The following is a 12,681-nucleotide window of genomic DNA, read 5'->3' on the forward strand; positions in this document are numbered from 1 at the left end:
TTCAATTATGCCTTCAGATAAGAAATAGCACTGGTGCTGTTCTAGAGTAATGCCTCTAGAGCTTAACAAAACGCACTCACAAGTGAAGCGAAATTTCCTTACAGTAAGCTGAAAAGAAAAAAACAGACATCACAATATGAAAGTAGAACGCATATCACCAAGAAAAACGGTTGGAAGATATTTTGCTATCCGCCCCTTTAGTATATCACCATGAGCTTGGTAATGTCTTTGGTATCTTGATGACTGGATACAATGGAAGTATTGCTCTATGATTAATGAATTTATGTTCACTGGCAGGCGTAGCAAAAACGCCAGGTGCTTTAAGCAATTGGTAGTTGATTGAATGAAACGAACGAAACAGGCATTTTCTTCAAACATTAATACCCTATGCTGCTAATACTGGTGGTTAGGATTTTATTTGCCATTCGGAGGCGTTCATTCTAAGCCATGTGGTATAATTGCTATTGATAAACGCAAAGCTGTTATCGAGTAAGCTCGCCAGTTATCTATCCTAGCGACGCCTATTTATTCGCGTTCCACCGAGAACAGCTTCAGCAGTTGGTGGTCAGTTCTAGTGACGCGTACAACCATGAGATTGTGCTACGGTATTGTTTCGATAGTTGCCGCGCTTATGCTGCCTCGGGTAGCATGGGGGTTGGCATGTGAATTGGCCGGCCACGGTGAAGCTTCATGCGTTCCGTTGAGTGAGTGCAGTAAATGGCAGGGATTTTTAAGCAAAAATTTCAAATCAAGTAGTGAACTGGCAGCATTAAATTCGGTTATCCGTACCTGCCAAAGCATTAAAAACGTAAGATCGTATATTTGGTTTAAAGAGGTTTGTCAAACAGGTCGCTCATTATGTTGTTCCGTTTGATTTCGCAAAAACAGACCGTGTGCTGCGCAATGGAAAATATCATAAAAAAGAAAGCCGTGGTTGCACCGGAATGTCTCCAAGATCGACTGGGTGCTAGATACGGCCACAACGGAACGTACCCTGATGCATCATCGTTCATCGCGTTTTTAAACTGTTTTAAAGAAGATGCGACAATGAGTAAAACATGTAGCGGCAGCCTGATTACCGCTAAGCATGTACTCACAGCTGCTCATTGTGTGCTGGATGTTGATCGGTAAGTTGCAATAACCGTACGACTCAATATCTATATATCAAACATAATTGTTGGAACATTTCTTGTGTTCTTGGAAGGTGTTTTGTTTACATCGGTGCATCTAATCTGAACTATACTCATGATGATGGCCTCAAATATCCTGACGGATCCTCCGACGAGGTGCAAAAGAATGATATCATCATTCATGAAGATTATAATACGACAACCAAGGCCCACGATATTGCGTTGATACGACTGAATGAACCAGTTGACTTCTCCTTGCCAAACTCTCCGAAGCCCGTCTGCATTCCGTCTGCAAAACACTTCGAAGCATATCTATCGCATTATAGAACCTTGAGAACCTACGGCTGGGGGACGAATATTCATGGTGAGCATACGAAAATGTTGCCAGAAGTGCTTGGAAAATACTTATGGTCCTATGTACTTTCGTTTCTACTACTAGGAAAAACTACATCAATCAAGCAGGTAGTGCATCTTGAATACGTTCCATTGATCTATTGCCGAGACGAAATGAAGTCAGAGACTGAGAAACATTCTTTTGTTATTGATGAGCGCAGTATTTGTACAAGTAGCGTATCGGGCCACAACGCATTTGGCGGATTCTCCGGGTCTCCTCTGTTGTATCGTCAAAATGAAGTTTGGTTTATGGTGGGATTGGTTAGTTTTGGTATCCAGGAAAATAGTGGATTGTCTAATACGTACCCTGTAATTTCCACATCGTTTGTACGTGATGGAGATTGGATCGTAGAGAAAATCGAAAATCATTACGGGTGATCGGAGGGGACTCTGACTCATGGGAGGACTCAATAAACGAACGTCACCCTTTGGTAGCGGACAAGAGCCGCTCAATAGAACATATTTTTTTAATTCGTTGTTTTGTTAAATTATTGAACGGCAACGAAGCAACGCTTCACGTTAACCAGTAATTGATAAACGTGTGCGAAGAAAAGGATGAAGAAAAGGAGCATACCGGATTCATTCCACTGGCTGCGGCAAAAGGAAATGTCTGGATCTGGATCATTATGGAGCAGTGCAAGCGGCAGTGACTCGCGCTCATCCGAAACCGTGAAAGGCGCCAAAGCATTCCACTCGGCATGCTGTTTGGACTCGCCAAAGTGCTCGACCGAGTGATCCTCAACCGTCTCAACCTGATCGCAGTACATGAACGGTACAGTTCATGGCATTTGGTTCGATAAAGGAAATAAAAAATACGAATAATCCTGATTTTCGTTATTTGAGTTGGTTATATTTTGGAAGCAGCACGGTATTCTGCTTGACATGGGCAATGACTGATCTGTGCTACTCCAATGTAAGCATGAAACCAGCATCTGGGACGTTCCGGCAAGAGCGTTATCGTGAGGGTGGAGCCACTCCATGGCCACAGGTTGTATTTACGGAGTTATATATCGATCTCTGCCTTGCTGTTGTGTCTGGTTTTCCGTTTTCCATGGGTCCATATGTTCCTTTCCCTCCGTTAGAATGGAAAGTATCCAATCCACATACTCCATGGCTGGTGTTGCGTCACGCTTCACCCTTTTCCGATCACACTCCACGGGGTGATTGGCCACTCCGACGACATGATACAGCTTAAAGCTATCAATCACAACGATTGGTGCCCCCGAGTATCCGCATGCCTCCTGCAATTCGTTACCTATCAACACAAGCGCCGGAGAAGCGCCAAACCAATCTCATTAGCAATTCGATCACCACGGACGATCGTACGATCATTAGGTTTCATCGACTTACTTGTACCGTAGATAAGCGGACGTAAGATGTGCCGCTTCGCTGGATCAGTATCATCGTCTGTTGTGTTGAGCGGAAGACAAATCGGATTAATGAATTGCATCGAATAGTGTCTCATGTCCAGCGTTGTTTTGATGAGTGCTACGTTGAAGGTGTTGGTGGTGTCATTGTAATCATCGTGTATCCAGAATTTTTCGGCACGCGTCTCCTGGCAGCGATAATTCTCACTGGCACATTGGGGCAACTCCTCCACCTTTATCGATCCAAAAAACAAAGTGACACTGCAGAAGAGAACAGCACCTCATTTCATTATGTGTTTTTGACCATTATGAGGCACCAGAACGGTTGCAGTGTCCGGCCAGACTTACTTATTCGGTTTCACTTCATAGACACAATGGGCCGCCGTCAGAACGAACCCATCATTGATCAGGGTTCCAATGCATCGGCGGTAAAAGTGGCCCGTTCCGATCAACACCGTCCAACCGAATGTAGCGCTCTGCGCCGTATGAATACCACACATTTTTGGGACGTAAGATGCATATTTCTTAATCGAGGGCTTAGAACTGGTGGTCTCGGTAGGTGTAAAGGCACTAATGATCCGCTGGAATTTTACGGTGGTGCTTTCCGTAGTCCGGATGGGCGTGGTCGTAATGATAGGATTGAAGCAGCAATACTGAAAAAAAACACAGCTGTAGAATCAACCGTGTTTAAAGCACAGATCAATCACGAAATCACGGCCACTCACTAGCAGAACAGTTGAACTAGAACTGTTACAAGCACTTATACGTGATTTGATTAAGTTTTCCTCGTTTTGCGTGATAATAGACCTTTCTAAAAGCTCAGGAAATTCTCTACAATCGGATAGCGGAACGCACTGGCCCTGTTGTCGACCATTACCGCAGTTAGTATTGCGTTTAATGCGATAACAGCTACATTCGCTAACGCCCCTCAACAGCAGGAGGGCTACGGCGTAGAGTATTACGGTCATCGCGTACCAACTGGATCACTCCGCAGTTACAGCGATGTTCAACGACTGCGATATCACTTTCACCGATGCCTAGCATCCACTGAGTGGTTTCCTGACGAGGGTGGAAGTTAAAAATACTTCTGATCTATCGGTACTGGAAATCGATTGACGCCCCTAAAAATTAGCGTCAGTGAGCGCAATCCAAGCGCATTGCAATCCAGCCCTCAGTTACGATTGCGATAAGGTCCGAACGAGTGCGCTAGTGCCACCAGTGGTCTAAAGTCTACAGACCAGATGACTGTTTAGGTCGTGTTTGTTTTATCACTCTGGCGTAGAAATTCGGAAATTATTTCCTTGTTTTACAGCATTCAGACAATGCATCCCACATGCCATATTAAAAGCACCAGCAACCTACCTTCATCCCAATCTTCGTCCAATATTCGGTTTTGGATTGAATTCCATTTTATGACATTAATTTCTCGGCCTAGCACCCCTCCAACAGGATAAAGCTAGCTCGCGTAGATCAATGTTACGTAAGCGTTAACATATTTTGCATTTTGCCAACCCCAATCCCAAAGCTCGTGACCGATTTTACGCCCCGCACAGTCCAATCTCTGATTATGCTGCGTCTGCGGCAGGGCAATAGTTTAGATTCCTTCCTTTCTTCCTGTCCCGCGTTCACTCCAGCCGGTTGAGGTTTATGTTTGAAAAAAGAAAAAAAAAAACACAGAATTTCCCAAATAGACCAATTTCCCCGGCCAGCGCGCAGCCTTCAATTAGATGGTTGGCATGCATCGCGGCGGCAAAAGTAATGGTAAGCCCGTTCCGTTCGCCTGGATTAAGCGATTGCGGTCAGGGTTGGATTGGTGCGCGTCGGTTTGTGCCGCAGCTTTGGTGGTGGGGAAAATATGGGAAAATCTAAAATGTAGTGCATCGGCGTGGGGAGCTCATACCCAGCCGGGGGGGCGGGGGGGGGGGGTTCACCAGGCATTTACCGGGTCGGCCACGCTATAATAATGTGTTTATTGCTAGATAATTTGTTATTGAATTAATAAAGTTGGAATGAGGTCAGCTCACATCTGGCGCGGCATAAATTATCGGAGAGGAATGTGTCCGTTTCAACACGTTTTGAAAATATGTTCGTGTTTTGTTGTGGCCACCAGCAGCAGGAGCGATGTAGTTAGAGGATATCGGGTTTACAGCGCGCAGGTGGACCGGTAATGAGTAGCATATCGTGTTGGTGCTAGTGGAATTTCGTGTTGCACGAGCGAACCAATGTAGCGTCCACTGGTGAACGGGTGTAATTCATGCCGGCATGCCAGTTCCATTATGCATTGCTACATCCATCGCGATTGTCACTTTAATGTCTTTAACCAAACGATTCCCACATCATAGATTAATGCTTCTCGTTTAGTTAAGGGAGGAGCGAACGTTTTTTTGCAATTAGATTTTACACATTTTTTTATTGAATTAAGCATTTGTAATTTTTGTTTCATCGACCTAACTAATCAATTTAAAGTTTTGTTTAACCGCCATAAACCGTAGCTAAGTAATATGGTCTCGATAGCAAATTGGAAGTATTTTTTCTTAAATCAATGTTTAAAATTATGTGTCCATTATAGCATAAAAAACATCCTAAACTAACTACTTGTGAATTTTCGAACACTTTCGCTAATTTTTTTCATGAATTTGATTTGAAAAATCTGCAGGAAGAATATGTTGGTTTACCTTCAATTAACGTACGTTAAATAATACACTGATAAGTCAATGTAGTTTCGCCTAGGCTGTAGTTCATACTTTTAACTGAAGCTTACACCAACGTTTCCAACCACATTAACTATTGAATAGAGTGACGGAATAATGTTCAAGCAATCTTCCAAATCTAAGCACTTCGGCAGCTTGGCTTCCACCCTTAGTACTCATCATCCAGACAATAATCCAAAGCTAACAATGATCTCGGCCATCATGTTCTATTGTTCAAATATTTAAATTCATTCCCGGCCACTCTGCAGTGCTGGGTCGGTTTGCTTGCCATCCATTCAGTGGTTTTTGGGTCGTAAATTTTTTATCGATATCGCTTCATCGTCCATTCCAAAACGAGCGACCATTTCGCGTTGTTGCGTGGAGATGTTCTAGTAAACTGCAGCCGTCCTGACGCCATACACCCCCTCCCAGGCCTCTCCCGGCCAGAGGCAGACTGCAATGCGTCATAAAGCATCCCCTGACGAAGCGACATTTTACAATGCGAACAATGCTCAACGTGTTTTTTTCTTCTTTCTCGACCGAGAGCGAATGACGTCGCTCACATTCGCGTCGTTCGCCACTTCTTAGTGACCGTTTCTCAGCCCTCGGTCTAGAGGCATCGGCAGTCGGCACTTACTGGCAGTCCGGCAGAGTGTTGCCCTCGGCAGAAGAGGAAGTCTTCTCCGCTCTTGGGCTGAAAGTGCATACGGACCACTTACCGAGCCGCAAACAATGGGACAACCGGATAAATGCCGTCAATTGAATTCCGTTTTCCCAATTGACATAGTTTTTGAGACCGGGCCCCCCGGGGGGGACGGTGCTGATGCTTAAAACGGTTCCCTTCTTAGCGGCACCTCACCAGGGCATGTCATTTATAGCCTCTCATGTTCCGGGAAAAGCGGCAAATTCCTGTACCCAGCCTAACAGTCAGCCAGGCTGTGCTCGAGAGCGAACGAGCTAAAAACCTCTCGTCTCGCTTCCCTCGACCGGCACCACGCGGTCACCGATTCGGGCGCATAAATTATGCTGGCATAACTTTTAGTATCTTTGGCACATAAATCATCACATTCGCATGAATAATATAAAATCATGACGCTGAAAATAACAATTTCTCGCCATCGGAAGCCCCACCAACGGGTAGAGGCGGTGCAGAGCTGAGGATCCCGAGGCAAGGAAACGTTTGTCCTGCATTCCACATGCACTGCACAGCGATGGCTTGCGGTTCGCTCATGGATTGCTGTACACACTGGCACACCTTCGGGGTATGCAGCAAAGGAGTTAGTGAGTTAGTCTAACTTTAAAAGTACGAAGTAAATAATGTTTTAATGAAATGGGCCTTCACTAGATGAAGTAACTTTTTGGGAATAACATGCGGCACACTATGTTTTCCGAACTTTCCGTCTGTTGGACGTTTCCTCGAACCCATTTGTCCCATAGTGCGAGCTCACGGTCGATCGACAAATCACCGCATGCTACGTGCGAAATGGAATGCTTCGCTCGGTCAGTGCGTACGCGATATCCTTTGGCACCCCAAGAAGACTTGCCGCTCAGCTGTTCTTATAGCGCCATCGCCATCGTTTGTGGCGTCGTTGTTTGTTTGTGAGATCCGTTGTTTGAGATACGGAAACGGACAAATTGAGAGAGACACAGAGAGCGCGGGGACTATACGGGGAAACGCGTGGATGGCGCCGCTGACATCTATTGACAGTTGGTTGGCATTACGGTGTCGGTTTGATGCCGGATTGCTGAGGATTCCTTCCACCAGGTCCTTGTGCCGGTATCATAAAGGATAATAACAACTCGGATATTGTTGTTCTCTAGGCATGCCGCTAGGTTCCATGAACATTCCGACTGTTCTATCCGAGCCGCACGAGCTTCACGACAAATCATTTGTTGGTCGAAGACAGTCAACCATTTTGTGCTAAGGCTGGCGGCACAATCTCATCATCCAATGGACTCGGTCTCGGTTTGCCGACACATCTTCCAGATCGTAACTCAGCACCGGCCAGTTTTGGAATGGTTTTGTGGTCCGGGAATGCGATACGTTCTACGTCTGACGCTAACGTCACCAACCTCGTGCGGGAAACTCGGAGAAACAAAGCATCTTGCATGTTGCGTGCATCGGTTTGTGTGCGGAAGGAATGCGGATGCACACCTTTGTCCCTTTGCGCTGCAACTCATGCGAGCTGAATGGAAATCAAAATAGCTCCAGCCGTCGTCCAAAGGCGCACATGAACGGTGCATCGAGCCGTCGAGGAATGTCACGTATTGAGAATGTGGCGAGCGCGTTGGACGCGGCACTCTGGAGCTTTCTCGAGAACCGAGCTTCTGTGGCATTCCAAGGTCTATTGCAAGGATTGATGATTTATTGGAATGATTCCAAAGTTTAATCACTTTGATCGGGGAATGCTCGCATCCCATTTGCTGTCCACGGGTATGGTTTCGAAACGATCACCGTTCTGCCCATGTGCATAAATGATGGTGCTGGCAGACGCTTTTAGCGATGCACTTAACACTCCTTAGCCTTGGGGGTATTGTCTTCAACTTTGTAAATCTGCCCCACAAAGCCTTCATCCGGAATTGCGTTTACTTCGTACGATAGATTCTACGGTACAACTGCCACAGCAGCCGCGATTTGCTTTCTTCGAAACGGCATGATAGTGAAAAGAATGATTCACAGCTGTAATCATTGAGATACGCAATTGGCATGAAGTAGACAGTTCCTGTACCCTGCAACATTACGTTGAACATTGCATTTAAATGTCACAGTTAGTTGAATTTAAGGCGCTAAGACGTTAATTTAAACTAGAAAGCACGGTCAAGGATATAGAATAGATTGCTTCAACCTTCTGAAATGATTTCGTATGGAATGAATAACTTAAAGCGCATGAAAACCTTAATTCGTAAGACACTGAAAACGATTAAAATAATCAAAACAAAGCCACAAATTAACAATCGCCCATTCAAGGGAGTGAATGTCGTTAATTCTCCCAAAAGATGCTGTTTTAATAATAATGATAACTTCGAAAGCTCCCCTAAGTTTACTGCCAATAAATTTCAACAAATGGATAATTAAAATCCCCTTCCGTTCACTGAACTTACTCCAAACACAGCTTCATAACTTAAAATCGGTCGTCCTTCAAACTAGCTGCTACTAAATTCACAAGTTCAACCATCCATTTGCTGGCTAGCTACCGGGGTGGGGCGTTCCTTAGTTGCGCCACACTGTCACAGCTCACCTGCTATTAATGTTTAATCAATAACTAATTAATTATCCAGCCGAAGAATATAAATCTCATTTTAATACTTAATCAGCCGCTGAAATAATCGCCATCCTGTTGGTGGTGGTGCTGCCATCATCCCGCTGGAAGTTCTACCGCTGGAGAGGTGGAAGGTGTTGCCCGGTGTCGATGAAGGTGTCGATGAGCAGGGTGACGAAGATGGGCAGGGGTCATCGTCATCGTCATCGTCATTGAGGCTAGAGGAGAAGGCACTACCAGTTGATTGGGGATTGCGTGCTCCTGGAACGGGTACGACGATATTTCACGGATTGGATCCACTCCGGACAGTCAGAGAAAGGGCGCATTTGCGTCTCGAGCGAGAGATCGAAGAAAGTATTTTGCATTTTTAAGGTGTTATAAATTTCGCTTTCCCACGACCACGACCACCCCGCCACGGCTCTCGGTTTGTGCCGAAATGGCGAAAGGTTGAACCTGAACGTTGTTTGATTAGGATGATTAATTACGAGCGAGTTGGTGCAGCGTACCGGAGGTAGAGTGGTGAGGGGGAGGTAGTGAGGTGATTAATCATAAAAGTTATATTAGCCGGTCCATTTGATGATGGAAGGAACGCTCTCGGTGCTTCCGGTTGCTGCTGCTGCTGCTGCTGCACAACCCTTTCGCTTGGTTCTTGGATTTTCGGCAACCTCCGCGCGTTCCCGTGGTGTAGAGATTAAGCATTTTCTTTCTCGTTCTCCCATTTTTTTTGTTGTTGAGGTATTATATACTTTGTGCTTGCGCGAGACTGGACTTACTTTTAATTCGCAGACAGTTTGGGCAGCACACTTTCTCCCTCCGGTGCAAGAGCAGGTAACGCAGGTGATAAAGATAATGATAATGAAGGTAAAGGGAGTGACGGAAATATTGCTCCTTCGTGCTCGGTTGCTAAAAAAACCCGTAGAACCGGTTTGAACCGAGAACATCATCGAGGAGCAGGCGTTTACGATGCAAAAAGGAGGCGAAGGGCATTTTGAGGGGGAAGGGTCGCAACAATCGCAAGGGCTCGAAAAGGATATGTTTTGCTTCGGCTGACTGAAAGTGGCATCGAGCCGAGTCGAGTCATAAATCCACCAGCGTTTAACTTCCCTCTCCCCGATCGTTTGCCCGGTAATGTGGCAAACAGACCTGGGGCCCTTGGTAGCCCTTCCGGAGGTCAGTTTTTAATTTTACTTAACGGGCTCGGTCACCAAATCGTATTTAGACTCGCAGCAGAGATGAAAATGGATGGCTTCTGGTGCACGTTTCGAGACTTAATTATCAAACCTTTATGCGACAGTTTGCCCTCTTTTTTTCCTTTGTGACGGTGATTTAACTTAAGGAGAAGCAGATTGAGTGAAAGATTCAACAGATTAATGGACGTAGACCGCCGAATCGTGGAATGAAGCATTCCAACAGCTGCTCTGCCAGTTCTGCCTTGGATGTTTTTTTTATCGAATCTCGGTCTAGCCCATTGTCTTGTGTTGGCTGTGTTGCCGCGGTTTCTGAGCCATTATGTAGCCACATGCATTCGTAAACAATTTAAAAAAATTCTCATAACCTACTGCTAGCATCTTTGACTGATGCCCATTCGTATGATACAAGCTACGAAGCAAATATCTTGAGCTACAGTCGAGAACAACAAAGGATATCGCATTCTTCAAAGGGTCGAGATTGGATCGTGTCACATCCACCTCCCCGGGGGTGGTTTGACAACATTCGAAGCACAAAGATTCCACAGCAATACTCGCATCCATTCGATAATCTGATCGCTGTCATTAACGGTACAGAAAGAACGGCAGAGATACGTTTGCAGCTGGCAGTAAGCCTCTAGCGACACGGAAGAGAAAAGCTGGAAAAGCCGCATTACATTCAGTCAACCACATTGGATGTTTTAATTAAAAATCTGAGCTCAAAGTAATTACGCATCACAGGGTGAGGAGATAATATCTTGTCGAATCAAGCGACAGGCCAGTAGCATGCACGATTGATGTGACAGGAATTTCAATTCACTCCTTCTGTTCGCTTGTCGTCTGTGGATCAACTCGGCAGAAAGTCAACTACAGGGTCTGTCAAAAAGTGAGTACAGAATGATGAAATTCGGTGAAATGTTGAACTACGATCTAGGGCTACGATCGCTTCAACAGTTGATGCAACAGAAATAAAAATCAATTTATCGAATCTGGAGCGAATGCAAAATACAGTCACCAATTGCAGATCACAAATTCCGGAAAAAGAGTCGGAAAAGCTCAGCAATCAATTAGTTAAATGTTTAATCAGTGAACAAATAACCCATTTCATGTGATTCACTTATTTGCAACACTACACTAGTTATCGAAAAAAAAACAATCGTAAATACTGCATGCGAGAAAATCAATAAAAAACCATACGTTTCAGGAATTCGCCCTCATGCAATCATAATTCGATCGACGAGGTAATCCGGCGAGATCGCGTGGGAAAATCGAAATGAAATTTGTATGAACATTCTTTGCAATTCTAGCGTATCACTGAAAACAGAATGGAAACAGAAGTGGGTGATGCTGCACCGTTTGCAGTTCAAATTACTAGCACATACAGTGTTACTGTGGAACATTGTTCCCAGGGCCCAAAAATGGCGGACCACACGAGTGTTTTTACTGTTAAAAACCAGACCGCCTATACTGTTTAGCTCATTATCACTCGCTCCCGAAACTCGGTCAGCGAGTGTGGTGACAGTTACGCCCTGAAGAAGTGCTGTGGAAATGTTTTGCAGCTCTCTAGCCAGCCAGCCAGACCTCCCGTAATTGTGAGCGCTAATTAAATGTATTTTCGCAGCGCAGTATACGGTTCGGCCAGGCATCGCAGCTCACCATACAAGAAATCCATGTCCCCCCCTCGAAAAGGATCCATGATATGGCGTCTGGTTTGTGTGTTTGAACAAAACTTCCGCGTCGTGACGGAATGCCTAATACTTGGTTTCGACATTTTTGACCACCCCCTCCGTGGGTCCAGACCCGTGGTTCGGTAGAAGTTGAAGTGGTTTTTTGTAGTGACGCCACCACTCGAGCGCATCTGGTGGCAGCAGCTGGTTCCACTTGGCTTTTCACGGGATCGCATTTTTGGTGAATTGATAACGGGACATCGATGTCGTGAAATCATTTTATCTTTTGGAACTGAGAGTTTTAGATGAAGCCTACGAAATCAATGGTGCTAACGTAGTCACATTAAGGGTGGACTTCGGTATTTTCGGGCCAAAAAAAGGCCCATTTTTGACGATTTTTTGTGACGTAACGATTCAACTTTATTTATGCAAATAAACGGCATATTACTCTACACCTTTTGAAGAATATTTGATATAGTTTTGAGCAACATTCATGCACAAACTATTCCATGGCATCAAATTTTGGTAGGCGTGTCGACGAAAAGTTACTTTTTCGGTGTCCATCGTAGCGACATGACGGATCATCTGAAACATACAAATCGATATTCATTAAAAAGGTTATAAGTTTATCTAGGTAACCCCGTAAGTTTTTGTTGATATTCTAATTTTTCGATTTTTGGCAGATTTTTGAAGTTGAAAAAGTTATGCTTTTTGCGATTCTGCCAGCTTTACAGAATTGTTTTAAAAAAAGTATTAAAAGAAATAATGAAATCTCGACGGGGCTACCTGGCAAAAACTGTACATGTTATGTGTAAAAAATTTCAAATCGATCAGCCCAGTAGTTTTTACGGTTCGACGGGCACCGACTTTGAAAACGTTGGTTTTGGGAAACGCTCTTCAAAGTAGCGGGTTGCATGGAGCCTTGTATGAAGCGCGGATTTTAAAAAATCTATAACTTTGTCAGTTTTGCTTCGATTGATCCAAAAC

General features: G+C 44.8%; 2 protein-coding genes across 2 annotated transcripts; one reads left to right on the forward strand and one right to left on the reverse strand.

Annotated features, from left to right (window-relative positions):
* Positions 1-569: 569 nt before the first annotated feature.
* On the forward strand, positions 570-2,268 carry LOC126575733 (CLIP domain-containing serine protease 14D-like). The gene is made up of 4 exons (XM_050236582.1): positions 570-808; positions 889-1,127; positions 1,205-1,494; positions 1,570-2,268. Exons 1-4 carry the CDS (start codon positions 590-592, stop codon positions 1,899-1,901), a joined length of 1,080 nt encoding a protein of 359 aa, XP_050092539.1. The 5' UTR covers positions 570-589; the 3' UTR covers positions 1,902-2,268.
* A 102-nt stretch (positions 2,269-2,370) lies between these two features.
* LOC126575945 (serine protease 7-like) lies at positions 2,371-3,975 on the reverse strand. Its single transcript, XM_050236959.1, has 4 exons — positions 3,616-3,975; positions 3,239-3,543; positions 2,874-3,151; positions 2,371-2,778 (listed from the first exon to the last, which is right to left on the reverse strand). Exons 1-4 carry the CDS (start codon positions 3,856-3,858, stop codon positions 2,519-2,521), a joined length of 1,086 nt encoding a protein of 361 aa, XP_050092916.1. The 5' UTR covers positions 3,859-3,975; the 3' UTR covers positions 2,371-2,518.
* Positions 3,976-12,681: the final 8,706 nt, after the last annotated feature.

The sequence above is a fragment of the Anopheles aquasalis genome, chromosome 3 (genome assembly GCF_943734665.1).
Source record: "Anopheles aquasalis chromosome 3, idAnoAquaMG_Q_19, whole genome shotgun sequence".
NCBI lineage: Eukaryota > Metazoa > Arthropoda > Insecta > Diptera > Culicidae > Anopheles > Anopheles aquasalis.